The following is a 26,739-nucleotide window of genomic DNA, read 5'->3' on the forward strand; positions in this document are numbered from 1 at the left end:
TGTACATTGTACAAGTCCAGTAGCCCACTAAATGAATTCCTTTGAATTGTGAGCCTGAGACCAGTCTCAAACCCTCAATAACTGCATTACAAAATAAACTCCAATTGAAACCCCAGAATTTCCCCAAATTACATAATGAATCTCGGAGATGTTTATCCTATCACGCTGAAGGGACTGTTTTACGCGCCCGTGGGGAAATGTAATGCCTTCTTCATTGGCTAGCGGTCTGATTTGATGTAACATCCTGTGGAGGATCGCGGCGGCAGACGAACCCGATGCCCTGCAGATGGTGCCTTTGCTCGCCAGCTACGCGCAGCTTCGCATTCGACCGGCAGCGAACGCGCAGGACGCATCTCACAGTAGATACAGTAGAAGCGCAAAAGACATACGCGCGCTCCACTGCTGTCATTACACATACATTTATCTCCGTTATCCTGTCTTCTCTCTCACAGGACTGCTCTCTCCAGTAAAGCGGGATCTCAGGCGATTCATTTCAAGTCGCTGTCATTGTATAAGAAGCAGCCGCGCGTGGGAACGACCCGGTGCGCTTTGAGTTCTGCGGAGCGTCATACCGTATTCAGCGGCAATTCAACTGCTTGGATGCGCTTCTATTGCCCGTGGATTTGATTTTTTTGCACATTATTGCTGTTCTGTCAACTATGGGGTTTCTTTTGCTGCTGGTTTTGTGCGCTCTTACCGGGCCGGTGTTCGGGGACAATAAACCCAAGATATGTACGGAACTCAGGCAGTTCTATAGCAGCAAGGGGTTCAGTCTAAACGGAGTTCCGTCAAGCGAAATGTCCGGTAAGCGAAACGGTTTCTTGATCTTTTAGTGTTGTAGACATTTTAGAATTAGAAAAGTTTTTAACATGCATGACACTTGGGTGAAGGCGTTGGATAGCCTACAGGGACACATACTAGAGTGCAATGCTTTTGAAATATAAATTGTATTATATATGCCTATAGGTATAATGTATATGTACGTGTCTAATTGCATTTATTAAAACAGAGGAGAGTGTAATAATACACTATTAGAATTTATATAATCTAAATCCATTAAGTCAGTCTTTTATTTTAAGTCTATTTGTTTTTTTAGGCTATGGCACACCTGTGTATACCGTATAGCCTACAATATAAATATAAATAGTAATCATAAAATAATTCTGGACATTATTTTATTTCAGGTAATTTCTAGTAAGACGGACAGACATGGTCTCTTTTCTAACACCCATTCATGTCAAATCTTTATGATTGTTGCTTGTTTCTGTTGTTACTTTGATGGTGTGTCATGGTTTTAGAGATTTACTGCTCATCATTATGACACTTATACAGTCTGAAGTTTCTTTCCTGCTGGTGTGTATGGGTGGAGTTGATTGTCATTCAGTTACCCCATGGGGGCAGGATTTTTCATGTTTGATTTTTGAGACATATGATGTAAATTGAAAGGATTTGACTTTTGACACTGAGCTGGACTTAAAGGTGGTGGGTGTGCAGTGAGCCGTCCACATATAGAAGCAATGAATTCATTCTTTGACCTTGCTCACACCTTGGTCTCTGCTTCACTGTGTTATTTTGTATGGTTAGTTTACACTACAACATAAGATTGTCCAAATCTCTGCAATATGACTACATTATTTTCCCATCATCCTTTGTGTGTGACGCGCAAATCCGATCCCTGGCTGGTATTCCCTAATGATCAGAAAGTACCCTCCATTTAGTAGATTAATAGAGGTGAAAATCAGACGTTAGCTGCGGGAGATTAATGTCATGAAGTTATTATCCTCATAAACACGTACTTCACGTACTTCCAGACACATTTAATCAGACTGATTCATCGCTGCTATCACTTCAATCACACATGTTACTGTACTGGTAAGAGCCAGCTCTGTTTGGCGAGCTCATGGCCTCTAAATGTGTCCGATTTTTCATCATCCCCAAATTATATAGACCCTCTCACAATAGAATGAGATTTAATTGAAAGTAATTGTTTCTGAGTTAAGAGTTTCCCCCAGGAAATGGACTGCAATTATATTGCACTTTTTTTAGCCAAGATGTTCTCTGGGTCTGCACTCAAGAGCTGACATACTTATCCCTTCATGCGTAAAACTGCGGGAATCGGATTTTGGTTTTTGTGAATATTAAAGTTGCATGCCTGTTGTCAGCTTTCTGCACAGAAAATCTGAACTGAAACTCCACTTTCTTGTTTTTCCCCTCTTTCCATTCTCTTTTGTAACAATTTAGCGATTACTTTTACCTTAGTCCGTATCTACATTTTTGAAATAGGAAAAATCTTATAGTTCACCCAAAAATTATACAATTTCTTTCTGAATGCTTTTTTTTCCCAGAGGTTGCATTTTTCAAGAAACTCAAAACTGTAAATGAGTTTCTCAGTTGATTGTAAAAAACGTCTCTGCTATTCCTAAAGTCCCTTAGAAGAGATGAGACACAGATAAGGCACTTGTAAGCCTACTAAGGAAAGCATAGCTCAGGTCTTGTCATAGGTCTTTTAGATAAGTTGAAATCCCATAACAAAGTAGAATAACACATGCAACCTATTTAGTGTCTCAAGTATTTCTTAAAGAGATTTATCGGATTGAAAAAAGAGCAAATTGAAGTTTCGTGTGTCTGACATATTTCTCCTGTGAAAAAGACAAATATCAAATTAATGTCTCCATTTGAGTTTAGAAAAGACCTCAACAGTATCTCAAACTGAGCTTAGATTTGCCGGTTGTAATTTCCAATCAAAGGTCAATAATAATATTGATGATTTCAAATAAGAATTTCAATTCATCAAATTGACCCAAATCCAGATTATTTTATACAATCTACATTTTACAATTGCATGCACTTAATGTATTGCTAGTTGTCTTATTTTTATGTCATCTAAGCAATTTTAAAATGAAAGCAATTAAATCGTGTCTTTAGCCCTATTTGGTATCTTGTCAAATCTTAACCTAGTGAGAGACGTTGTTGAGACGTCATCTGAAACTCTGGCGGAAAAATCAGGAGGCTTTAGCAATAGTCATTTGTTTTTCTTATGGCTGAGAGAAACCATTGAGATGTCGGAGAGATCTCATTTGTTTATCTGTCCTATTGGTTCATTCCAATGACTTTCTTTCTTCTGTGGACATCTCTTCAATTTTTGATAGGAAATGTCTTAAAAGCCTAGTTTAAATTTATAAGGGTTGAATTCAAATATTCTGGATCGTACATCATCTCCCTCTCTGACTCAACTGAGACTTAACCAGAGGTCCCTTAAGTGCCACATTGTGGCCCCTGGTTATATTTGTGAGCTTTTGTGTGTTTATGTTTATTTATTTTTTATCAACACCATAAAAGCTCATTTAAAAGCAGCTGTCTTCTATCAGTCCCTTGCATTCTGTTTGTCTCATAAATTAGTTATGATATTCCCTGGTGATCTGGATAGAGGTTCCATCATAACAAACTGTGGCAAACCCTGCGTTCGGCCAAACAACTCGAACGACCCACACCAGTGTGTGATTTTATGAGAATACACAACTATAATCTGTAACTGACCTCATTTCAGACCAACATTAGAGTGATTCAGTGCTAACTGGATGGCTCATGTCAGTGGTGTCCAAATGTTTTTAGTTTGGAAAGCATTTTGAAAAAAAAAAACGTTATGTTTATTTACTTTAATGCCTTTGGCAGATCCTTCAAGTACATTTCAGATATGCATTTTCTCAGTTTTTTTTAAGTTCAGCTTCCCTTCATCCGTATTTACTTTGTATGATGTTCTTCTTGTATAACAGGAAAAGGATTTTGCGGTGTGTCAAAGTATCAAAAAGCCATTAACAACTGTAACATTTGTAATACTTGCAGCGCAATTCACATTTACCATGATGATGAAGTGTAGCGCCCCCTCGCTTTTTCTGCAGATTTGGCAGTAATCAAAAAGTACTTATTATGTTCAAGTTATGGTTCATCGAAAAATGTAAATTCTGTCACCATTTACTCACCCCTGAGTTGTTACAAACCTGTATAAATTAATTTGTTCTGATAAACACAAAAGATGATATTTAAAAGTATGTTAGCATTTTCAGTCATCATTCAGACATCATTCACTACCACGGTAAAAAAATATAGTATATTTTTGTTCTGTTGCACCCAAAATTAGATATTTTGAGGAATTTAGGAAAACAAACCGTTCCGGGTCACAACTACCATATAACATTTTCTACTATGTAATCTACAGTGCATAGATATAAAATGAACTGTCTGTGCATAATTATTGGAACATATAAGTTGCATGAGGCCAATTTTTGCCTTGTGTGTCTCTTGTGTTTGTGCATATTTATTGTGTTTTCATATTGATTTGTGTCTGTTGATACGAATGCATTGATTTTAGATGTTTGTTGCAGTCACGCACACACTCTCTCACACTGAGTTTGCATTTATCCTTCAATCAATAGTAAGATAAAAAGGGATGAAATTAGAGCATTAGTATAGACTCACACACACATTTACCTCCTCACACACAAAGAGTGAAGTGTTTATAGTGCTGATGCTCTAGACGTTGAAGGCATTAAATTGTGATCTGCTCCCTGGAGTCTGAAGCTCCTCACATTGCGTCTGATGTCACGCAGAGCAACCGCTAGAGAAGATACAAATACAGGAAGACAAGAGAAATAAAGAGCTGATATTCAGACTCTCATTTGAATCTAGCGCTCATTTTGCATCTCTCAGGCCGAGAAAACTGATGTTTTGGAACTCTGGTGGTGCTCATTTTTTTAACATTCTCCTGTTTGTGCTGTTAAACCTTCTTGATGAAGTGTCAGATTAGAGGAGCTGTCTGCAGTTCAGTGCTTTCCAGAGAACATCTTTGCTATGCTGGTCCATCAGTTATACTGATCATTTCAGACAGGTTGGTCACTTATCAAGCATTTGTTTTAAATGTAATTTGTTGTGTTTTAGGTGGACCGGACTCTTGGGATTATGGGTAATTGGTGAAACATCAAACTGCATGTGTGTACAGGCAGAGATGTTGGCCCGTGTCCCAGGATGTGAGAAGAATATTGTACTTCTGAAATCAGATAGCACCCCAGAAGAACGCCGTCATGAAAATCTGCGCTTCAGAGCGAGGCCTATTGAATTATCGAGGCACTAAATATGACAAATAACTGGCTCGGATTGTAATACATGCAGCATAATGTAGTTCTCAGTCTTCCTGGGAGCGAAAGGCGTGTGACCCTCCCAGAGGAGAGAGAGAGAGAGAGAGAGAGAAAGAGACAGAAGTGACAGGCCAAGGTGACCTTCAGATGACGACATCTTTGATGGATGGATTGAGAGAGAGAGAGAGAGAGAGAGAGAGAGAGACCCTTTCCATAATCTAAAGGTTCGTTCATAGCATTATTCCAGTGAAATTAGGGGGTTTGTAAAACTTTACGGACATGCTGCATTTGGCATGTTGACACTGTCAGATTTAAGGGTTGAGGAGTTCAGCTCAGCTTGCATGGTTTGTGGCTTAGCTGGCTGCAATCTAAGTGGGTCATTCAGATATATGTTGATTTGCTGTGTAAAGGCGACTGAAAACAAGACTATTCTTACGATAGGAAAATTGAATTTACACTGAAGCCAAGAACCCAAGCTTGCTTAAAACTACAGTAAATAAAATCTGGTTGATTTTCCACACCTGTGCTGTGTAAAGCCCACTGCACATTGAGTCCGAAATTCGCGTCCGAAATTTCCGCACGTTAAAAAAATAAATACGACCTCACATTTTGTCAATCATATTTACAAACTGGCTCCGATATTTTCGTCCGTCTGGGTTCGGACTGGGTACGGTTTTCTGCGTTTTTTTGCATCCGTCGAGCATTTTAAGTGGCCTTTTAAACAATTCAGAGACACAGTACAAACGAGAGCCAAATACGAAAAAACGCTTACGAAAAATACTGTATGTGCAAAAAACTTATAGGGATAGTTCAGCCAAATGCTCCAATTTGCAATTTATTTACTCACCTTCGGGCCATATGAGATGTAATTGACATTTTTTCCTGAGTAGAACTCTGAAGAAGATTGTTTGGTAAAAGCCCTCTCCCATATAATGGGAGTCTATGGGGTCCACCTGTCTTAGAGTTCCCAAAGCACATAATTCCAAAATGCGGCTCCTGGCGACATGTTGACGTTTCGTGAAGCGAATCACTTGATATTTTCATAAAACTGAACGTCATTTTTGATAACATTAGCCATTATGTGGAGCCTCTGCACACAATCGCAATCTTCATCGTGTAGTTTTTGCTGGCAGATGGCATACCATCGTGTGGTACGTTTAGTGCCACCTACAGAAAGGGAGTGCTGAGGCTGTAAAATATGGCTAATATTATTAAAAATGATGTTAAAATATATGAAAATATCGAGCGAGTCACTTCACGAAACATCAACATGTCGCCAGGAGCCGCATTTTGGAATTATCTGCTTTAGGAACTCTTAGACAGGTGGACCCCATAGACTCCCATTATATGAAGCAGAGAGGGCTGCGGATTTACCAAACAATCTTCTTTATGGTTCTACTCAAGAAAAAATGTCACCTACATCTCATATGGCCTAAGGGTGAGTAAATAAACAGCAAATTGGAGGTTTGGGCTGAACTATCCCTTCAACTCTTGAATGCGTAGACAGTATTGTAATTAAAAGATTTGTTGACCCTGACTCTGAGGGGTGGAGGGGGGACGGCGTACTCTGGAAAATGATCTTAATCGGTATAATCTCAACCAGATTTCGTTTAACAGCTAGCCTTGGTGATTGATTGTGAATGACCACAACCTTACGCTGCAAGTATACACAGATATTGATGAGTTCAGACTTCAGAATGATCTAACTTGTTCCCTCTCTGAGTTTAATTATTGCTGTAAAGTTTCCTATGAGTGTGTCTTTCTCTTTTCCAAGACATCGTGTATGCACGGAGCACAGATAAACATACACACTAACACATGCAGTACACACACTCTTTGGTTAGAGCGGTAGATACACGTGTGGATGTGTTTAAAGTTATTTTGATAAGCTTCATAAACTCACTCACTCACACTCTTTATTCTCTCTTTATCTCTCTTGCTCACTCTTTTTCTTTCTATCTCTCTCTCTGTCACTCTCTTTCTGTCTTAGCCTTTCATAGTTTGTCCTTAATTTCAGTTTATTATTATTGTCATTTTGATGTAGTGTTTTTTTGTTTCTTCATGTTATCCAAACTAACTTTGTGCGAGGAACGAATCAAAACGTAAACCTTTTACGGACATATTTATTTCGTTAATAAACAGCATTTGGCAGTTTAAATCCACATGAAAGTATGTTTTTGGCACGATAAATGTAGTCAAACCTGTTGTGATAGGGCTGTCAAATGATTAATCACATCCTGAATAAAAATTTGTGTTTACATAATATGCTGTATGTCTGTGTACTGTACATATATTTTGTTTTTTTTTATAAACACATACACATGCGTATAAAATAAATGAATCAATAACATTTATATATAATTTCAATTATTGGTAAATCTAAATAAATATATCTAAAAAATTCCTAAATATATATACAATGTATTGTTTAGTGTTTATAAATACAAAATTAATATGCACAGTAATTTAATTCTGGATCCAATTAATCGCGATTAATCATTTCACGGCATAGTTGTAATGTATCCTATTTTCATCACACACAAAATATTTATTAAAAATTATAATCATAAAACAGAAGATTTTTAAGCTCCGGTGGAACAGAAGACAAACGATGAGTAAAAGCAATGACTCAACAATGACTAAAAACAATGACTCAACAATGTGTAACCCCATTACTCACAACAATGATTTAAATCAAAGAATAAAAACAACAAAGACTTAAATTTGATGCGTTTCTCACAGAAAGTTATTATAAATTTGGTGACACCTCAGTTAAGTTGCATGACTATGTTTGATAAAACTTCAGGGTTTTTGTGAAGCTAAATAGGGGTTGAAAGGGTTGGCAAGAAATAACATTATAACTCCAGACGTTATGTTGTTAAGTTATGTTTCTGCGAAAATATTGAAACTTCTAGAGCCTTTAGGTCTTTATGGATTGTCAAACCCTGTTTTATCTTTAGCATGCCTAACTGTAACCCCTCGAGACCAAGCATCTTCTGCAGGCAAGGAAAAGAAGTGTAACCCAAGAGAGAGAAATACACAGAGATTAGGGATCTGGGGTCCCAAATGCACAAGAATCAGATCAAGGAAATACAGCAAGAGCATTCTAGTGAATCCAAGAGGGGGGTCTCATTAAAGTCAGGGCGCGCTCGGTTTCACGACAGGGAGCGTGCAACGGTGCTAAAGAGGAGAGGGAGTGTGTTGAGTTTGGCTGCGTTCAGAGCAGCTGTGGTGAAGTGTGGGAACGCAGAAAGATTTCACCTCATCCATCATGGGACCTTCTGACGTAATAACAATCGCTAATGGAGCTTATGAGAAACTGCTAGCTTGTACAGCAAGCTCATAAAGTCATGGTTTGTTTCATTTGTTTCAAAAGCTACCCTGCATTGAAAAAGAAACAGGGAGATTGTGTTTATCCATAAAATTGTTATTTAGCTCAAAAAATGGTTATGCAACTTATGATTTCGTAATGTGATATCAATCTAGTTTGCTGCTTTCTTGGCTCATGTGATAATTTATTATGGGTCTAATGAGAATTGTCATGGCATTTCAGACAAATGAAGAGATTGTGAAGCAGCAGTTCTAATGGCAGGGCTTGTCTCCCCGAGGCAAACTGAGGTGAAATGATATGGTGACGCTGACAGCTACAATGGAGATGGAGAGGGATTTTCATAGTTCCAGTTCATGGGTCACACTTATTTGAGAGTGAACCTAAAATTTTGGTGTTGGCAGTCTTTGATCATTCTAATTATTTAAGTGATAGTTCACTCAAAAATAACAATTCTGTCATCATTTACTCACCCTAGAGGTGTTCCAACTACTAAAGTAAAAAAAATGTAAATGGTGGTCAAGAGTGCCTCAGAACAGTTTGCTTTCCTACTTTCTTCAAAATATCTTCTCTGTGTTCAACAAAACAAAGAAATGTATAAAGAAATTGGTGGTCAGTGGTGGCCAAGAACGCTTTGGTTACAAGCATTCTTCCAAATATCGTTCTCTGTGTTCACCAGAACAAAGAAATGTACAAAGATTTGGAACAACTTGGGGGTGAGTAAGTGAAGACAAAATTTTCATTTTTGGGTGAAAATTCCTTTAAGTTGACATCTTTCTACTTTGTATTTTGCACATAAATATGATATGATAATCCAAAAATATATGCAGGACTGTTGGTTTTGTTTAAGGTGCTGGCATTATGATCCGACACCTGTGTACTCATGCAAAAACATACAATGACAAGTATTGTTTCCAAAAACCATAATATAAGAGGTTTTTATCGGTACAGCTAAATCAAGCAGTATTATAACTATTTCTTATACATTAATATAGAATATTTACTGTATAGACATAGAGTGTAGAGATCCAGTTTAACTATCAGTCATACTATGGTACTTATGATACTAATTTTCTTACCCTCATGTTATTGCTACCCGTTCTCATCGATCTGCGTATAAATAACACACTGTTGCAATATGGTGTAATACGTACGCCAAAGTTCAATTGTGCGTGCATATGATATGGCAATGTTTGCCTGCACCTCGGTGGAAAGCAGCCATTTTGAAACGTTCAGTAAGATGAAACACTGAAATTATTCTGGTTTAAATAAGGTTTGGGTTAGGGTACGGGTTAATGGGACCAATTGGCGTCTAATAAGCACGCACGCTAAAATTGTCGTAACATACGCACGCAAAAATTGCCGTATTGTATGCAAGCACAATTGACCTTTGCCGTAGGTATTACACGATATGCACAACAGCGCGTGCTATGTTGACAGAATTTATGAGAATGGATTACAGAATGGATTGAAAACCTTTTTTACTTTTTTCTGCAGAACTCAAAAGAAAATATTTTGAAGAACGTTGGTAACCAAACAACATTAACTTCAAATGTATAGAAACAAAAACACATTTCTCAATATCTTATGTGCTGCACAGAGGAAAGAGTCATATACCTGATTTGAATGACATAAGGGTGAATAGATGTTGACAGTGTTTGATTTTTGCGTTACTATCCGACCCAGCACTAGACGTCATTTGGACGTCTTTTTTTGGGCTAAATCAAGTCGGCCCGTCCTGGCCGTCTTTTAGCCCAAAAATCGACGTCGAAATGTGGTCTTTTTGTGGTCCGTCAAAATTTGGTCGAAATTAGCCCAAAAATCGACGTCGAAATTTGGTCTTTTTTTGGCCCGTCGAAATTTGGTCGAAATTAGCCCAAAAATCGACGTCGAAATTTGGTCTTTTTTTGGCCCGTCGAAATTTGGTCGAAATTAGCCCAAAAATCGACGTCGAAATGTGGTCTTTTTTTGGTCCGTCGAAATTCGTTCGAAATTGGCCCAAAAATCGACGTATATTACTAATATTGACATGAAAAGAAAATCACATTGCAGTAGTTTCTTGATAAAAACGTGTGTTGCGACTATTTCTTTAGATATAATTTAACTAGTTGTGGCTAAAGCACTCAAATGTTTATATATTGAGCCGTGCTTATAACGGAAGCCGTAATATCCCTTTGATTCTCTGCAGACATGTATAAGATTAAAAGAAGATTAAAGCATGTGTTTTTTATTATCATTGCCTGGCATATTATAAAACAAAGAAAAATTATCTTAGATTTAGAATGGAAATGGACCTCATAAATATCTAGGAGACTTCCATCATAGAGACCTGCGTGATGCACCTCTTTTAACTTTAGCCAGTAAGCAACCACCCCAACATTTTATCAGAGGCATTTAAATGAATTTTGTCTGTCATATTGTTTGATGGATGTTTTGTTTAGGTGTAGAGTGGGATATTTATCACGCATATTTAAAAGATGATCATTTCTGGTTGTCATCTTTTGGAGTCAGGCCCTGACACGGAGGAGTGAGAGATTTTCATTGGATGAGATTAATGTATTTTTAGATGTGCTAAGAGCTCACTGTGAAACATTTATCTCCATCTCTCTCCTGAGAACTAACTAACATTAAGATAACACTAGACTGTAATCTCAAACAAAACGACTGTGTCTGACTAGAGACTAAACTAGAATTCTATTTTCTCTTTTTATTATAATTCCGCTCATTCATAATTATGACAAACATTGCGAAAAGAGTGCAGAAAATAAGCTTTGTTTGTGTCATTTTAATGTGTTTATCACTGCTCTATCTGATGAAAAATGTGTACATTCTGTGTACACAGCACGTCAGAAAAGTCTTAACGTATACATCAGACTTTTTGTACTGACCAGCCATGACGGTCATATTCCACGACCAGCCGTTGAATATGTTTTAGAAACACCTTCCAAAACAAACAGATAAAAACTGTGTTTTAAATAACCAGGATTGTGTGACAGTCACCTATGTATTTTAATAATATTAGATAATTTAATTTAACAATTTAATCATGTAGTCATTTTCTGTGTATGTGCCAGAGTGCAGTGTTTGATTTGTCATGTCTGCTACATGTCCTGTGTGGACAGACAAGTTCCTTGTCGCTGGAATTTTATCACTTCGCGTCTGCTTTGGACATGGCGTCACAGTGTGTTCAGCTCAGTTTATCAGTTTGCATGCTCACTGGAAACTGTTTCTCATGTCAGATGATCTACATGAATTTTGGCACTGTAGTGCACACAGTGAGCTGGTATATGAGAGAAAAAATGACACGTTTTAGTGTTCTATCTTTCTAGCTTTATCCACTGGAATGACCCTGTCGGAGGTTGAAGGCCGACCTGCTGTCTAAGAGCTTTCTCTCCCCCCCCTTCTCTTCCTCCATCTCTGCATGCTGTATTTTATTTTTCCAGTATGATCTGAGAATGAAGAGGTTTCCAATAGAGATCCACAAGGTTTGAAGGAGTTAGCACAGCGTGTATCAGAGTGGATTTGAGGTTGTGTTCAGTAGCAGAGCTATTTCAGATTTTCTACTGGCACACCATACATAGAGCAGACATTTATTTGCTAGTGTGGATATGTTTTGTATCACTGATTGTTTATGTACTTTTTTATTTAATACTTAATTTTTACTTAATACTTATTTATTACTTAATTTTTATTTTATTTTTAGCTAACACAGTTGCAGCTTTAAAAGCATCTATTATATAATGATATATTTAAATGTCCATGAAATTTAGCGGCATCTAGCTTTGAGGTTGCGAATTGCAACCAATGGCTCACTCCCTCCCTCCCCTTTCGAACCACTAAAGCATCTGACACAGTTACTTCTTTGCCTTAGGAGATAACATATTTATGAACCGCACTCTGTAGACCAGTTTTTCGGTTTAGGGCTGCTTTATACTGCAAAAAATGACATTCTTACTATTATTTTTCTTGTTTTCCAGTAAAAATGTCTAAACATTCTTAAATCAAGAAGCATTTTCTTGATGAGCAAACTGACCTTAGACCTAAGTCTTGTTTAATAATAAAAAAAAACGTAATTTTAGTGAATTTGTGCTTATAACAAGAAAAAAATCTGCCAATGGCGTAAGGAAAAAACGATTTAAGATAATTTTTCCTACCCCATTGGCATAAGTTTTTAGTAAATTTATTAACTTTCAGTTAATTTGTGCTTAAAACAAGACTTATTTTCTAAGGTCATTTTGCTCATCAAGAAAATGCATCTTGATTCAAGAAAAACAAAAAAACAAGAAAAAACGACTAAGTAAGAAAATCTTTTTTTGCACTGAAGAAACAACATGACGATTTTCATGCAAGGGGACCCACGGTATATATAGATAGAAATAGCTAAAGGTAATAAAAACATAACACTTCACTATGAAAGGTCTTTATACACCTCTGAAGACATAGTTATGTATATTATATTGCACTTTTGTCAATAGATCCTCTAAAAAAGTTAAGTACAATTATGTCACCATTTGATATCTTTATGCCACTAGTTGTTGTTTTATCCATCTATATGATATAAATTCACAGTAATAAGACATCTCAGTTTTTACAGCAAATGTAGCTTCCAGTGTGAGTGGAGTCCAGAATTTAAAAGGAGTGGATGTGTGTTTGGCTTTGAGAGAAGGTCCTCCACATTGCGACACAGCCACATGGGATCACTCAACGAAATTGAATCACAAATCCACACGGGAGGAAGACCAGATGAGATGGATGACCCAAGGGAAGAGGAGGGTGAGAAAACTGTAAGGAAAAACTGCTGACACATCAGGATTATCGGTAGATCTCCTCAAAGTCATTACTGTACATTACTGTACATCTCACCATGACAGAAATACGTCCCTGTTACATGGTACAAAAACACAGCATTGATTTCAACGCTGTTGTGATCTTTACCCTTTCAGTTGTTAGTGGTTTTATACATCTGTTGAACCGTTAAAGGAACAGTTCACCCAAAAATTAATATTCTGTCTTCATTTACCAACCCTAAAGTTGTTCCAAATGTATTTGTTATGATAAACACAGAAAGATATTTGGAAGAATGCTAACAGTTCTTGGCCACCATTGACCACCATTGGATAATTTTTTTATATAAATTTCTTTATGTTGATCACAAGAAAATATATTTTGAAGAATGTAGGGAAATCAAAAAATTCTTGGGCACTTTTAACTACCATTGTAATTTTTCCTACTATGGTAGTCAATGGTGGCCAAGAACTGTTTGGTTACAAGCATTTTTCCAAATATCTGTCTCTGTGTTCATCAGAACAAAGACACTTATACACATTTGGAACAACTTGAGGGTCAGGAAATGATGACAGAACAAACAGTCATTAAATGCTAGTCGTATTGTAACATAAACTCAACGCGGCTGACAATGTCATTGATTTTATGCTTGTATGCCTAGTTGTTTTCCCAATGAAGCTTTAATCTAAACTGTCAGGTTTAAGATACTTTATAGATAGTTTAATAGACTCCAGTAGTCGAGCTCTCAAAGTTAAAATGCCATTCAGTATCTCCATAGAGAAATTCATTTAATGCAGAAACACAAACTTCTTGAGACAGTCCCACAATGAGCTTTAAGGTCAAGCCCGGCACAAATTGAAGCTCCATCTGATAATGGAATGAAAATGACATATTCCTTGTGAAGTAGAACACTACCCACAATCCTTAGGGTGAGATATTTAATGACCTTTAAATTTAAAAAAAATCATTTTCGTACCCTTATATCATTTAAAACATGTATGACGCCTTTTTCTGCAGAACACAAAAGAAGATATTTTGAAAAATGTTGGTAACCACATTGACCCCTGTTGACTTCTATTGAATGGACATAAAAAACACTTTTTCTCAAAAAATACCTTCTTTTGAGTTCCACAGAAGAACGAGTCATACACAGGTTTTAAAACACAGGGTGAATAAATACTGGTAGAAATTGTATTTTTGGGTTAACTGTCCATTTAAAAAAGGATACACTATATACAAAACGCACCTGGATGATATTTTAACTCCACTCTGCCTGCGTTGAGCTACTACATCTGCTGTTCATGCATAATTATTTGCAGTGTATTGGTGTTGTCTAATACAGTGGTTCTAAAACATTTTTGTTTAAAGACCCTCTTTGTGTAGAGTGCATTGCTTTGCTGACCCCCAAATAAAGACTTATAATCTTAAACTTAAAAATTGTATTAAACTAAAAACATATTTAGTTATACATGAGCTGAAACATCAATTCTTTTGGTTGGTGGTCTTATTTTTCTGATGTTTTAGTGCACAAAATGAATGATACATTTCTATATTTCATAAAATGCCACAAAATCTGTGGCCCCCCTGGAGTCATTTTGGTGCCCCCAGTTTGAGAACCATTAAATCTATGGGAAAAAAACCATCTAATGGGAAAATAGCTTACTTTAAAAGGATACAGAAGTTTGATTTGCGTACATCCTTCACAGGTTGTACTATTTTATTAGCTTGAGTAAGCTGGTGATTTTATATGTAATTTGAAATGAGGCGTTCAAACGAAACAGCTGAAAATAATTAGATAATACAACAAGAAGATCAATAGTCTCAGATAGCACACGGCCCAATGTCAGATCTCATTCTTTCTCTTGTGTGAATGAGTCAATCCAGCTGTTGAGAATCAGTGATTAGCATCAGTTACATAAACCAAATAATTGTGACTGCTGTTGATCCGCGCTGACGTCAGACATGACCTGAATTGTTTATGAGTTGAGCGAGTCGCCGGTGTTGTTCTTTGTAGATGGGAAAATAGACAAGATGTAGTGAAAGGTTATGGCACTCTTACCAGCAAGACCCAAGTAACAAACACATTACAAATGTGGAGGAAATATAGATTTCGGTACATTTTTTGTGTTTTTCTGATGTTTATAATTACTAGAAATTTACTATGACCCATTTGTCTGGATTTTACATATTTCGATGTTTATAAGTCTAAGCAGGCAAAAAATATGCTCCATATGTTTGGAATCTAATCTTGGTTGATATTTTCCAGTCCATCATTGGGGACATTGATGTTATATAAAGTGCATAATACTGCCTGAATACTGTTCAAAATTGTAGTTTTCTCTTTCCTCATCACGAAGAGAGAGAATGAACGCATCAGTGATTTTAGACACGATGTCTGCATGACTGCGTAATACGTTCTCTCATTCGAGCCCTGAAGTGAGATAGCATGATTCAGTTTTCCATTCCCTCTGTCCACACTGACAGATATTTTCCGTCGTTGTATGCGAAAGTCTATGATGAGTATCATACCGATGCATCATTGCTATATCGACCCATGCGGATACACCGGATATCGACATGTCTGAACAAAGCAGTCAGATTATCAGCAAACTGACAGTCAGTTCTGAAGATCGGATATGAAATCCGCATATCGTACGCAATGTGAACCAAGCCTAACACACACACACATGCTACCGGTCAAAAGTTTAGGGTCACGGCTGAAATGTTTCTCATGATCTTCAAAGCCATGTGTTTGAATGTGTGAAATTAAGTAGGCAAATAACTTTATCTTTTTTTTGGTTCTGTTGAACACAAAAGAAGATATTTTGAAGAATGTAGGACAGTAAACCGTTCTGGACACTTTATAAAATCGGCTGCTTCAACTGCAAACGCGAACAATGGGTAAACGGCGATCTTATATACTCCATCTCCACTAAGATGATGATCGGTTAGGTCTATACGTAGTTAGTGACGTAAGATTGAGTGTTCCAGGCAGAACTTGGGCTGAAGCTTACATTTCCGAAATGGTACTCAATAAACTTAAGAGCCTATTTATTAACATGTACTGTATATACATTTACGTACATAAAATATAATTTTAAATGTGGTTATAAAAAGAACAAAGAGTCACATAGGCTTACACACTTGCTCACTCAGTAAAAGTAAACATTTCAGTAATCATAACGCACTGAGGAATGGCTTTAGTAAAGGCTAAATCAACATCTATTTGTGTGAGATCATGCCACACACTTTTGCCCCAGGTGTCTAGAGTTGTTTAGTCTAATCTTTCATTACTTTCCTAAATGAAGAGCGTTTTGTGGTTATTTATTTATATGATGCGCTCGGTTTGAAAATCGCTCTTTGACATTTCCAATAAACTGTTTGTTCCATGTTTGTGCTTCTGAGATTTTATGCTCTTTAATTTTTCATTTTCAGACGATTCCAAAGAATCACTTCAACTTCAGAAAAGCACCAGGCATCTGCTCTATTCAGTGTTTGGAGTTTTGGATTGGCTTTAAATCTTGAAGGTGGTGAAATCTGTTTGGTCTTGTGGTGACAGGTCATGATAGATCACAAAGAATCTCAGGAGGTTTGTTGGGATTAAGTAGCATTTTAGAGACCCTTAAACATATTATTCATTTATGATGTCTTGTATTGTGTCCATCACCCATCTATGATACCGCAGCGGTTGTGTTGGGTTGGGATGAGTTGGGTGGTGGCATTCAGTAGGTGTCCATCCTGTTCAGAATCCCACATGCTGTGCAGTTGTGTGTCTTTGTACATGTCCTCCACTGCAAGTCGTTATGAGTTTGATTATAACAGCGGGTAGCTTTGTTGTAACACGCAGTCCTGATGCATGCTGGGAATCTAATGACATCATGTTGAGCAGAGCTGGGCTATGATACAGCGTGTTAAACAGAGTGGCCCTCAGTATAAAGCTCTTCACAGGCGACGAGGTGATGATGAATGTGAATATGAAACTCTACGGACTGTGTGTTCAGAGACAAAACCGCACAAAACAACAATAGAAACCTCTGACATCACGGCTGGGAGTGACGTTTACACGGCAGATGCTTTTATCCAAAATTACTTGCATTGCATTCAAGATATACGTCTTTTATTTGTAGGCTAGGTTTGTTATGGGAATCTGTGGCTTGGTTGCTAGCACAATGCTCTGCCAATTCAGCTACACGAAAATTATAAAGCCAGAGTATTTTTGGGGTCAAATGAGTCCAACGTAAGACTAAAGATCTGTTAAAAAGGTAATCTTGGGAAACTTTAAATGATCTTAAAAAGAAGGTGTACAGTTTGGGCTAGATTAAGATTAGGTTTAACCAAAGCACCATGTGGTTTCTTCGTCGAGCTGTGTGAGGGGAACATTTTGGGCTGATTCTGGCAGTTTTTGGCAGTGACATGGTGTTCCGTACTGCTTGCTGAACTCGGTGTTTGTTCTGCTGTTTAACTGAAGACAGAAACGCACTAGAGGAGACACAAATCACAAAGAGGGATGCGCAAACATGTCACAGTTTTTGTTTCCCCAGGGATTAAAATGCCTCTGAGTTTTTAATATCTCAAGAACATCAAGGCTGTAATCCTTTTCTTAGCAGATTCTCGCTCTCTCTGTCTCTCTACTCAGCAGTTTACTTGTCCTTGACTCACTCGTCTGTAGTCCTCCATCTGTCCTGCCATTGCGTGTGTCTTTCACCTGCTTTCTTGTGTTTCTTCATCTAACTTGTTTTTTTTGTTAATGAAAGAAAATGTCTAAGATCTTTTCTCATTCATTTCTTTTGTTTAATTTAATCATGTAAATGGATAACATTACCAAATTAAATAAGATAAATGTAACAGTTCCACACACACTGTACATTCCTAGGAACAAGGAACAAATGAAGGGGGTAACATTAATTAAACAAGCAATTAGAGAATAGATAAACGCTCTCTGTCTCTCTCCTTCACATCTCATTTAACATCTTAATATGATGCATGTTTAATTGTGATTAAATGTTCATGTAAATGAACTTCGGTGCCCTGTGAGCCGCAGTGTAGAGTGTAGATTTAGAAGTGATAATTTTATGCAAATAAATGCAAATAGACACAATATTTTCACTGTAGTATTTTCAGTAGTCAAAAACTACTACAATGAAAATTTACTTAAACACATTCTTATAAATAAGTCATTTCTGAAAAACTGAAAGTAATTTTGGAATGGTCTCTTAACTTCTTCCGAGGCTTTATCTTAAGGTCTATGGTTGTGATCTAATGGTTAGGCTCATTATTTGATGTGTGGATGTAATCTCAACTGGACATATCGTGTGGCCCGCCCCCGTTTGAAAAAACCAATAGCGTTTTGTTTATGACACAGCCAGCCTGGCAAAGCTGAATTTAACAGCGTGATAGCAACAGTGCTGTAAAAGTCTATTGAAAAGAATAGGACGTTCAGTGATACCGGTGATGTGTCATTTGAAGCTTGTTATTTACGTCGGTGAGTGACACTCACCGTATGTCTTCTCCTTTACTTATCAAGGCCGCGATGTCTGATCTCTTCAATAGATCCTTAACATTCAATATTTTGTAGAGACTTGAAACGAGTCAGATACGTTTTGTTTTCTCAGCGAATTTGCGCGTATGATTGATCGTGTCTCCGAACAGGAGCAGTTCTTAAGGCTAACTTATTTTTAATTAAAGGAAAAAATATTAATATTGATTTCACTGGGGCTTTAAGGCAGAGTTATTATTATTATTATTATTTTACATTAATATTTTCAATTAGCTCACTTAAATTGATGAGTTACAGCGCACCCCACCCCACCCCTCTTCCATCCGGCATATCAACATAACACACGTGTAGTACTACCATGGCAATGGTTTGGCCAAATTATGTTTCCTGAACTCCTCTAGAGTTAGTTTCGTTTTAAACGTCTCAAATCATTCGTCCGGAGACAAAAAATCTGTCAAAGCAAACAGCGCACACATTGTGCGTGTATGCTTGCCTAAAATCCATGGAATGGGCACCTGCAGATCTCAGCGAAATTGTCGTTGAAAAGTTAGAACGTCCCAACAACGTGAGCGCTTAACTAGTATGATCTGACGGATTTTCAGCCTAAGGACGAATGATTTTAAATGTTTAAAACGAAACTAGCTGCAGTGTTCGCCCCTGTTCATCAGCAAAACAAACAGCCTGCCGCACTTGAACATATTAACGCACATAATGTATTAACATACATACAGCTAAACTCCATTTCCCCATTTGACAAATAACATAAATAGAGAGTAAGTTTAACATTGGCTTTGAATGTTCTATTTAGCCCGTGAATGTCTTCGTAATGTTCCCTTCATAATCAAATGCTAACTTTATCCTCCTATATTTACATGTACATCAATTCAGACTGTTGATAAATATTACTTACATCGGCAGCTTTGTCTCGTTCAGTTGGTCTTGATCCCTCTTGAGGAACAACTTTGAAGCTAATCCTGCTTGTGCTGTCCCAATTAGATAAATCACTCCGGCATGAAGTGATTCGCGCAAACAAGCAGGTTTTTACTTATTGTTTCTGAGGGATTTCCACAAAAAATAAAATATATCCACTCCTCTCTCTTCTGAGGTTAGGACTTTGTGCAGCAACTACATTGCATGTATTTACATTGCATGCAAAATTATTATTAGGTCCTGCTTTTACGTCACAACAGGAGCAAAATCCTTAGGATAGGGTTTTGAGGACATAATTAGCATTTGTACAGCATAAATATCATATCTATGTCTACGCAAAGTCTTGATAAACCGTGTTTGAGTGTGTTTGTGCAAGTACGTATAGGACGTGTGTGAGTATATGGTGTGTTAATGAAAGCAGAGTGAGTGATTTTTAATCTGGGGACTGTTTTATTTATGTCTTGCACTTAAGTAGGGAAAGAATTCAAGGCATGTTTATCAAACAGTTGTTTCACCGTTTTCCTATACCTCACTGACGGACGGTCTGACGTGTCCGACACACCCAACTGAAAAGGACAAAGAGACAGAGAGGATTTGTGTGTTTGTTGCAAAGCAGCTGATGTACAATATTGTCCAAGCAGGTTCACGCTACATAAACCAGTGGTTCTCAAACCTTTTTGTTGTAAGGCCCCCTTTCTGTAAAGTGTAAAGTGCATTGCTTTGTGCCCCCCAAATAAAGACTTGTAAATCTTAAACTTTAAATTTTAATCAAGCCAAAAACATATTCAGTTATACAATGCTGGAACATCAGTATTTTAGTTGGTTGGTATATTTTATAAAAACGACAAAATCTGTGGACCCCCGGGATCCATCCTGGGGTCCCCAGTTTGAGAACCACTGATGTACACCGATAAGTATCTCCACGAGAGTATCATCAATTAAAGGATAATTCTTATAATTTTTCTTTCTCCACCAAAAGTATTTCAGAATGATAATTTAAATGGGTTCTTAGACATTTGCCATATAGTAATACCATGGGTTTCTTTACCATACTAAGTGCATCAAGTAAATATAATTGTATGGATCAGTATATGTTTCAGTTAAATTCAGTACAGGGCCATAATATACTAATACCCTCACTGTGTTACCTCAATGACGCACTTAGTGAAGGGTATAAATCTCTGAAAACTGTCTCTGTCTTTCTAGCTCACTTCCACACACACATTGAAACAGACATAAAGCACCTTGTCATTTACCAGGACCGTACTCGGTCTGCCAGTTGGTGTGTGTGTGTTTATGTGTGTTCATGTTCAGATTAAGCTGCCAGAAAACATCAGCTCCATCAATGACAGACTGTAATTTAACACTGAGCCAGTCCAGACAAGCAGGTGCGCGTCTTTGGACCTTGTTGTGAAGTATTAGTAAGTGGTGTGGCTATTGCTCACGTTTAGTGTTACAAATGTGAATTGTAGCTCATTTTGTTATTCCTCTAGGAAGTGTTCTTTATGTGACCTTTCCTCTGACAGGTGACTTTAAAAGGAGTCTGACTCACATATGAGGTAATTTGCTTTAATAAGTAGTTTCTGGGAGGAGTGGACCGCATTCATGTCTTTGAACAGAGTTGGCCGCTCAGCTGTAGCAGTTTCATGTCGGTAGCCGTCTGACTGACACGTATATTGCGTAATCACTTTTGTTTTCTTTTTAGTGGCAGCATTATCAGAGATGTATTACATAATGCACAATAATTGAATTTAAAGTCGATCCTTGTGAACAAATTCATTAAATGCATAGTGCATCCAAAAATATAACATTTTCATAATTTTACCTTTGTGTCATTTTAAACCTTTATGACTCTCTTTTTTAAGCAAAACACAAAAGATAATTTAAAGACCAATGGTAGTCAAACAACATTGGCCCTCATTGACATTGACACAAACATCTCAAAGAGTCACATACATGTTCTGAATGACATGAGGTTGAATAAAGGATGACAACATTTAAATTTTTTGGGTGAACTGTCCTGGCTTGATCCTTCTTATGTAGAAGCATTTTTGACTGCAGCGTTTTTTTTTGCCGCATGGAGGTCTTTATCTGTAGATGATTCGTTCTTTATGGACCCTGTGATGAATAAAGTGAATGTTTCCACATAAGACAGAAAAATCAAAAGCCACACCCTTAGGAACAAAGAGGAATGAGCACCCTTCCCATCCTCCTTGCTGTATGACTCTCCAGTCTCAACTGTAGATCTGTTGGCACCATCTTGACTGTTTGTGGTGCATAGTGGTTATAAGTTTAGGAAATCATTTTTTTTTGTCACACAGAGCTCAACATACATTTTGTATTATATTTCCATCCAATACTGTTTCCGTATTGATTGTATGCTTTGGAAATATTGTTTTGAAAAGACCACTATAGGTTCAATGATGGCACATGATCTGACTTGCACTTTTTGGCACAGCATGCAGCATACTGGCAGATTTCGAACTGAAATAAATGCGAACCTTTCATCTGTTTGTTCAACAAGCTTTTATGAAGTGAAAAAGCCAAACAATAAGCGCTTTATACGCCACTGTGGTGTATGATGTAAGTGTCGCCGCCTGAAATATTCCTCCCAGAAGCATTTATACAAACACATGCACACCCGCATGGATAAAGAAACTCGCACATAGTCATAATGAAACTTTTAAATACTTTTAGCCGGAAAGTTCACAAATGACAGAGTTTTGTAGGGGTTTGTAGAAGTGCACGGCTGTCGAGTTCAAAAGTCGGTGGTCTGGCTGTCAGGTTTTGATTTTATTTACCCAGTAGGATAAGCAACTTTGAGGTGAGGTTATGGTAAGGTCAGGAAATACAGAGAGATTGGCAGGATTGCTCAATTCATCTGATGAACACTCATCCTGCATGTCTACTAGCCAGAGATTTATTTTATAACTCGCTAGAGCCTTTTAATATTAAACAGGTTTTAATTGGCATTAAACTTTAAAGACTGTCAGAGTAATAAAGTGCGATCCAAAAGTCTGAGACCGCACTGAAAATCTGTGATTCAAAGTTTTACACACATAAGTTTTAATGAGTTTAGGGAATTGAAACGACACCTTTTAGAGATACTTATAGGCAGGGCTGGGGGGTCAGGGTCCCCGAATGTGAATTTTAGAGGGCCGCCAATCCAGGTGTTTTCAGCTTTCAGCTTTCAAAGTTTCAGCTCAAAATACACAACACGTCTTTCATTACAATATGTTGAACATGGCCATTAGTGGCTGCAATAGAAAACGCGCCTTTTTTGTGTGTGTCTCGTCAAATGCAAATGAGCTTCTGTTCCCCTCCCCGTATGCAAAATATGAGGTAGAACGCTTACACGTGTGCTTTGGATGACATCAAGACAAGCAATATGGTGGAAAGCGCAATTGCGTCTGTAAAGCCTTATCCAGCATAAACCATAAACTAACTGCAATAAAAATCAACTTAATGCCTTGTTCATAAATACGAATTAAATGGAAAAGACAAAAACATAGATATGACAACATATTCTGACCATTTGGTGTATGAAATGTTGGCCATTGATGATTAATCATGTGCATGTATTTTCCTAACAGACACAAACACAGATATAGGCATAAATATGCATTTAGAGTACTTGTATATGACAGACAGGTATGTAAAGATCAGCAAGCAGGTGTTATTATGTTGCTAGTAGCAATTCCTGTCTAACCTGAATGTCTTACAAATGCAAACTCTGTTTCTATCCGCTCTAAGGATTGTCACACATAGAACAAACGAGAAAACACTGAACTCACCGAGAAAGACAATGCTATAACTTTCTTTCGTTGTAATGAATAAGCTTTACAGAAATAATGTCGGTCACAAGTGTTCTGAACAGATGTCAGCGATGCGTTTTACCAACTATGTTTTAGATTGATTTAGCCGCGAGTATGTAAACAACAGCCACTAACATGCTAAACACTTTATTTAATAAGGGCATTATTTACTTACCTCTTCCGGAGATGAAGCTTGATCGCGAACAGCTGGTAAAGATCCTCTCTTGAAATTATTTATTTTGGCGAAACCCACGCTATACTGAAGGGCCAACGGGTCCCGGAGCTTAGATTTTTAACCTTTCCGGCTACTGGGAGCTCTTGTTCCCGACCGTCGTTCAAATGTCCTGGCGGAGACCTTTCCAACAAGTTTTTCTGGACTGGAGTTACGAACCGGTGAATGTTGGTTTGTCAATCCGAAAATAGTTAAACATTCACATTGTCTACATTTTGTAAACTGTCAACTTGAGATAAATTTGATTATTCAACTTGACTGTTTAACTTGAGTACTGTGTAGTTTAAAAATAAAACAACACTGAAATCATAACTGTATTGTATTTTTTAAGCAATAAAACCTTTTTTATTAACAATACTTCAGTTCTTTTTAATATACAATGACACTCTAAAATCAAGGTAGTTTCAAAGTAGTTAGCTTTTTTTTAACTTTAACTACATTTTCAGATGGGTAGCTAAGCTGTGACTTAACTACTTTAATTAATGAGTAGCTTGTAACTTATCTAACTACAGTTTCAAAGTAGCTTCCCTTAAATGGAAGCTGTCTTAAATGGTGGTGCCTGTTTGATGAGAACACATTTTATCATTACTAAATTAAACCGACTTTATATTTCATGCGGGAATTAGTTTATTTTGAATCAATTCATTTTAAATAGGCAAGACACCATAGTCCCTATCTCTTAAATTGATGGCAGCGAGAGAAAGACATTGAGGTATGAATAAAAGATCAGGACCAAAGCAGGCTGGAATGTGGTTTTTAAAATGGAAAAGACAGTGAGGAGAGAGAGAGGGCGAGAGAGAGACATGGGCATTCATGCCTTTAAGCCTTCTGTTGATGAAAACCTTCCTTTCATTCGTACTGTGAAAGAGAGATTAGGAAGAAGTGGATGGTGAGAAAGAACAGAGCATTCCTGTAAACTCTGCTCTCATTCAGCCGTCAAAACGCCTCTCCGTCTCCTTACCGTCTGTCTGCGCTTTCACATCCTCTCATTCTGACATGGAGCCCTTTTCTATCCCCTCTTGGTCTTCTTTCGTTGCCCCGTGTGAGGGTCAGCACCATGCGAGGGAGTTGTGAGTGTGGTTGCTAAGACGTGTATTGCAATTGCAGGGTGCTTTATGGGGCTGCAAAGTGTTAAATAGGTTGCCCGATTTAAAAGACCCCTCTTATAGTCTCTTATTTTGCCTTCTGGGGTTATGTCCCAGTGGAATGAATTTCTTAAGATTTGCTTTGTATGTCAATTTCAGCCTCATTTATTTTGAATGAACATATCTTTGTTGATAAAGTCAAAGTGGTATCTCCTCATTAATCATTTTTGTGAACCCAGTGCAGTTCAAAATTTCTTGGTCAATACGCAGCATCACCACAATCTGACTGTGTGCTTCCATGACTTTTGCCTCTTTAAGTATCTCAAACATGTGCAGTTTAACATTCTGAAACAGTTGCGACCATACGCATGTGATGTTTTTGTTACTTGTGTTAAATGGATTTGTTGCTTTTCCGTTTTAATGTTGACATCTTTTAGATTGAGAAAAGGATATTAATCAAGCGTTAACCTTTCGATTTCTTGTCTAGATGACTGCTTATATTTACAGACGGGAGGAGGGGTGATGTCCAAACAGGTTGCAAACTTGCTGGATGTGACCCCAGTGATGAGGACGAGAGGATGCGGTTCAGGGACAAGTCTTTTAGTGTGAATGATGTGTGCTAGAGGAATTTGAAAACTTGGAATTGGTTTGTATAAGGTAGAGACAAGGACAGATGAACTGCTGTGGTCCTTTGCCCTGTCTGTGTGCGTCTGTGTCTGTCTGATAGGGACAGCTGGCATGATGCCCAGCTATTGGCTGACCACTCAAGTGGCGTTTCAGGCATAAATCAGCTCTGTCCCCTGCCCACCTTCCAACCTGATTTCATTTCTTAATTCGTGATGCCATGCCAATTGACAAATCGATCAAAACTGCTGGTCAGATTTTTCACAGCGTAAGACATGATTTTTTTACTGATCGCATTTCTCAGCAGTCCAGATGTTAGCAAGAAGTCACGAATGATGCGTGGTCAGAGAAAAACTCAAATACCGATTGCCGTAAGAGACAAGAGACATTCAACATAATGTTTCATTGTGTTTCCTCTTGTTAATGGAATGCAAAATACCCATCAAGACGCCGGAGTGAGCCCCTAAATGTAACTTTTGTTTATTGTACGCTGGTTAGGGCAAGAATCATTCATTTCATACTTGTCCGTAGCAAATTAGATCAGGCAAATGGAATTTAAAGGACCGGTTTACTGCATTCCCGGACGCTCACGTATGGTGTCTGCAGCATTGCATCAGATTTCAGGAGTTTTCTGATTACTTTGTGTCAGCGGTCATGCAAGTACTTGTGCCATGTCACTCAAAGACATGCATTGTGCTGAAATATCACATTATGGAATGAGTCAGCGCCCTCGGTTGAATGACTTTGAGTTTCCCAGGATGCTTTGTGTTGCCTTTTCCATGTGATAGTGACACATCGTTAGGTCATCGTAGGCGCTGGCTAGAGGTGACATCACTTCGTATGTGATATTGTGATTTGATGTTTAGTTAACCTCACGGCCTGGAATTTGAAGTGCAGAATGATGTCGTAACATGTCGATCTGTACCCTGATAGCACACATCTACTTGATGTCTTCATTTACATCTGTAAGACAGCTGCAAGACATAGTTTACTTATCTGCAACACGTCTCGGAAACTTCTGCTGTCAGATGTCATACAGACAAAACTGCTCTTTCTAAGATGTTCATCAGATGCTTTTACACAGCAGATGTTTTCGAGATCTCCAGATCTTTAGCAGACATCTTACAGATGTACCTGTGCTAGCTGGTTATTGTTGTACAGAATGTGCAATGTTTTGGAACATACTGATGTTCTTAAAGGGACCCCTCGCCCAAAAAAGAAAAACAATTCTGTCGTCATTTTCTAACCCTCGTGTCATTTTAAACCGGTATGACTTTCTGTCTTCTACAGAACACAATAGAAGATCTTTTG

General features: G+C 37.7%; 1 protein-coding gene across 1 annotated transcript in view; it reads left to right on the top strand.

The window, feature by feature from the left end:
- Window positions 1–268: 268 nt before the first annotated feature.
- The window catches only part of gpc1b (glypican 1b), a 70,201-nt gene continuing 43,730 nt past the window's right edge, over window positions 269–26,739 (top strand). Inside the window, exon 1 of the mRNA XM_056744084.1 lies at window positions 269–804. Within this exon, the coding sequence (XP_056600062.1) occupies window positions 660–804 (145 nt within the window). The 5' untranslated portion in view covers window positions 269–659. The remainder of the gene's footprint in view (window positions 805–26,739) is intronic.

Source organism: Triplophysa dalaica, chromosome 3, assembly GCF_015846415.1.
Source record: "Triplophysa dalaica isolate WHDGS20190420 chromosome 3, ASM1584641v1, whole genome shotgun sequence".
In the NCBI taxonomy this organism is placed as follows: domain Eukaryota; kingdom Metazoa; phylum Chordata; class Actinopteri; order Cypriniformes; family Nemacheilidae; genus Triplophysa; species Triplophysa dalaica.